The sequence below is a fragment of the Lactuca sativa genome, chromosome 9 (genome assembly GCF_002870075.4).
Source record: "Lactuca sativa cultivar Salinas chromosome 9, Lsat_Salinas_v11, whole genome shotgun sequence".
Taxonomy (NCBI): domain Eukaryota; kingdom Viridiplantae; phylum Streptophyta; class Magnoliopsida; order Asterales; family Asteraceae; genus Lactuca; species Lactuca sativa.
Genome location: NC_056631.2, coordinates 158,619,394 through 158,623,526, shown reverse-complemented (window position 1 = coordinate 158,623,526; position 4,133 = coordinate 158,619,394). Strand labels below are relative to the sequence as shown.

General features: G+C 36.5%; 1 protein-coding gene across 1 annotated transcript; it reads right to left on the bottom strand.

The window, feature by feature from the left end:
• Nucleotides 1–2,120: 2,120 nt before the first annotated feature.
• Nucleotides 2,121–3,932, bottom strand: LOC111897993 (scarecrow-like protein 18). Its single transcript, XM_023893945.3, has one exon. The coding sequence runs from the start codon at nucleotides 3,571–3,573 to the stop codon at nucleotides 2,188–2,190; it is 1,386 nt and encodes a 461-aa protein (XP_023749713.1). The 5' UTR covers nucleotides 3,574–3,932; the 3' UTR covers nucleotides 2,121–2,187.
• Between the last annotated feature and the right edge of the window lie 201 nt (nucleotides 3,933–4,133).

The window sequence follows — 4,133 nt, the reverse complement described above, 5'->3', positions numbered from 1 at the left end:
AACCAAACTAAACCAGTCGAACCCAAATAAACCGAAAACCGAATAAGACTATAAGTGGGAACCAAAACCGAACCGATTAAACCAATATGAGTCCAGTTCGGTTATTAACTGAATAAACCGAATAATATTTACAACATAATTAAGGACCGAATAGAACCAAAAAGAACCAAATAACCCGAATAAACCAACTAGCATTTACAATAATCAAAGGAAATCAAATTATTTAAATTCAAATGTGACTTGAATGATCCAACCATAGCTCTATATATATTGAAATCTTCTTCTATGGGAGATAAACCATCTCAAATATATGTAAGATCTATTACAATAAAGTAAATGTTAGTTAAGAAAAAAGCACTATAATACCCCATGTTAGGAGCCGTATCTCATTGAATATACAACCAAAACAATGCATGTAAACTATAATATACATCAATTTTAGTTTTGCCCTTTTGGGAATTGGATGTTGATAGAATGAAACAAAATCATATATTATTAGGGTTAGTGAAATGTTGTTAAACATTCACCATTGTCTATATCAATCTGTAACGTGCCTTAAGGTTGATTGTTTACGGTCCGATTTTTCAGTTTTAGATCAAACCAAAGCCATACTGGTAGTAAAGATTTTTATCAATTAAAAACCGAATCCGAACCATTGAAAAGTAAAACCAAACCATACTGAATCGTTACCAATGGTTTGATTATGATTTGGTTTCACGATTTAGGCTTATAGGCTCACTTGTATCGAGCCCATTAGATTAATTTCGGAAAAAATGCCAAATTAAATCTATCAAAACAATAAAAAAAACTGTTTTTAACCTATTTAGGTATTTGATTTTGACTTTGGTTATTACTTATTGGAGTTGAGGGACCCATGGGCTTCACAAAAAGGATTGGCCTAACTAATTTACTAAGTTTGGTTTATAAGACACAAGTTATTATGTTAGTGAGTTTTAAATTTTTATTACTTATATATAAAAGTTAATATATAATCTATATATAAATCTTACGGTCGAGTCCAATTTTATAAGATTTGAAATTTTAACAAACCGAATCGTTCAATATGGTTTCGAAAGTTTAAAGCCGTAAGCCAAACCGTAAAAAGAAATACAAACACCGAAACCAAACCTTTGGAGTTTCAAAACCAACTTTGCAAAGTACGCATACTTATCACAATAGTTTGACGGTAAAGAGATTGTGAGATGTTCTTTTATTGGTTCCTAGAAATGTTATTCGCTCACAAATCTATGAGAACAGAGAGTTCAACCAAAACCAGATTCATGTCATATATATCACAAGTGAATCGTAGAAATTATATGTGATACCAAGAAAAAGTATGGTATATTTGAACATTATAGTATTGTTTAAAACATACAGTTTATTTTTCATAAACCATATAAAACCACAAATAAACACACAAGAAATAATTTAATATTTTAAAAACAAACAAAATTCTCTTCTCCAGTATCTCATACGTCACTCAAAAAATGCACACAAAATAATCATTTTCTCAAAAACATATAAAAGTGATTATTTTTAACTAAAGGATGTCTTTTTAAATTACTTAATTTCCCTATGTAATAATGTAGAGTTACGTACCCATATGGCTATAATGCGTGTACATTCTTGTTAGTAACTTTTAATAAACAAATAGAGCATACCGGTATCTCGTACGTCACTCAGCCATCACGCGTGGATTGCTCGACCATACCGGACGCCTTAAGCTTACTTAATTAAACAAGTTATACGAGGCCATCTTAACTTCAAAAGCTATTATATTTATCCCTATCCCTATTAAATAATAAACAAGTAATTTGCATTTTTATAACCGATTTGTTGCCTTGCTGAAAAAGGTTCAGCAGTGGATTAGGTTTACTGAATCTCCCCATTTTATATGCTATAAACCACAGGTCGTGTACGTGTGTGTATTAGTGTATAGACAGACATAAACTTACAATACAATATACGCATAGACACATGAAAATAAGTGAAACGTTCATATTTCTGTTTCATGCAAACACGCTGCTGTGAGGTAACTAGGGTTATATATAAAGTTACTTGGTTAGGGTTGCTTCATCTATACACGTGTAGAAGAAATTATGCAAATATAGATATGTATGTATGTAGGTAAGATATTGATTGGATTTTGTCATTTTGATTATATATAATGAAGATGTATCTACTTAATTAATGCCAAGATGAAACAGAGAAAAGGGGTTGCTTTTGCCAACCCAAGAAGAAAGAATCATTTACAACCTCAAGATTGTAACCTTCAGAAGGGTAATGAAGTCGCAAAAGCAGCTTGGCTTGTGAAAGAGCAAATGGGCTTAACGCAATGTTTTGGAATCCAGCGATCCTCATTATCGTCTCCCATGATATGAATCTCTCGTGTCTCTCTCTTCTTTTCTCTCCCTCCGTCGCCACTATATCGGTAATCTCTCTGCCGAACCATACCTGCTCCACCTCCATCCTTTCCCGGCTGTTAGGAGGTAGTGTTGCCTCCAGTGAGTCATAGATGGCGGAATAATAGTTCAAAGCCTCCTCGAATCTTGATATAAATATTGGATGGTTGTGGTTTGCTTCTTTTTCCGCTAAAGTAACCACTTTAGGGTTCATGGCTTTGATCTTTCTTAATAACAAGCAGAGTTTCTCTCGGTCTATTAGGAAACGGTGGAGGTAGAGGACGCAATTGACGGCTAGGATTTCGTTTGGGAGGAGGTGAACCGCAGATAGGTGGTCGATTACATCGTCGACTGTGTGGTTGATGTTTGTTTGAGGCAGTAGGAGGGGAAAGAATCGAAATCTTAGGCCGAGTGACTGGGCGAATTTGGAGAGACGATTTCCCGTTCTATGGAGGACATCAAGGTTAGTACCAGTGGCTGTGATGCGGAGGGTTGGTGGCTGGTGGCGGTCGACGATAGCTTGCATTAAAGGCGGCCATTGGACACCGTGCATGATGTCAAAATCGAGTATATGAATGTCATGAGGATGTTGTTGTTGTTGTTGAAGACAATGGGTTTGATCGATAGCATCCAAGATTGCTTGATTAGCAGTCAGCTGACTAAATCTAATAAAGGGTGTTATTTGATTCAGCGACAAATATGATGACTGAAGAATAGCATCATCATTTTCATCAAGGTAATTAGAGGAGTAACTAGAGCGAATGCTACTAGGTGTACTCGGTAGTGGTTGAAGGTGGAGAAGAAGGCGTAAGGAGAGGGCTTTAGTGAAGGAGTGGATTAATCTTTCAGATGAATCGCCGTAAGGGGAAGAACTGGAGGAGAGGACGGTGGTAATACGGTGGGCGGCGGTGTAGTCAGAGCGGGAAATGGAGTGAGCACAGCTTAAGAGAAGATGACGCAAGTAGACTGATGGTGGGTTGTAACTACTCAACCTGCTCATCATCTCAACTTCTTGATGGTGAACTTGTTGGATCTCGTGGTTGTGGTGCTGCCGTAAATGTTCGACCATTTCCGGTGGTTGTGGTCGGGATAGATCTGCTTGTAAATGAACTTCTTCTTGATGTTGTTCTTGATGACGATGATGATGTGAACAAGAAGATGAACCCAACATCTAAAGAAACTTCGTTGAATGAATCTTATGCTTGTTCTTGATAACCTGTTGCCCTGATTTGATAAACCTAATTAACTTCCTTCAAACTTAGATCCACCGGAACTGTGATTTTAGGGGGCAGTGGAAGTAAAACACCTGAAAAAGATGAAGAAGAAGAATGATTGCGACAGGGAATAGCGTGTGTGGAAGCTAAAGGCATACATACAAATCAGCTAGCATAAAACAGCTTAAAGGGAAATGTAGCATCAGTATTCCCTTTCCACCCTCATGACATATAAAGTTGTATGTTTAATAAAGTATCCAAATTTCTATATATAATTTTGAAAACATGGGGCAACGGATGTGCCACTAAATTGTCGCCCCTATAATATGTAGTGGTGTCATCTCCCTGCTAATATGCTTCCCCCTAATACTTTGTCACTTATATTCGGATGACACTGTTAATATGTCTTCACTAATGGTGTTGTCCTGTTGATTTTCGTCGTCGCCCGTAATATGTTGCCATTAATGGTTTCATTCGTATTGTTTGTTGTCACCATTTATATCGCCGATATTGGTGT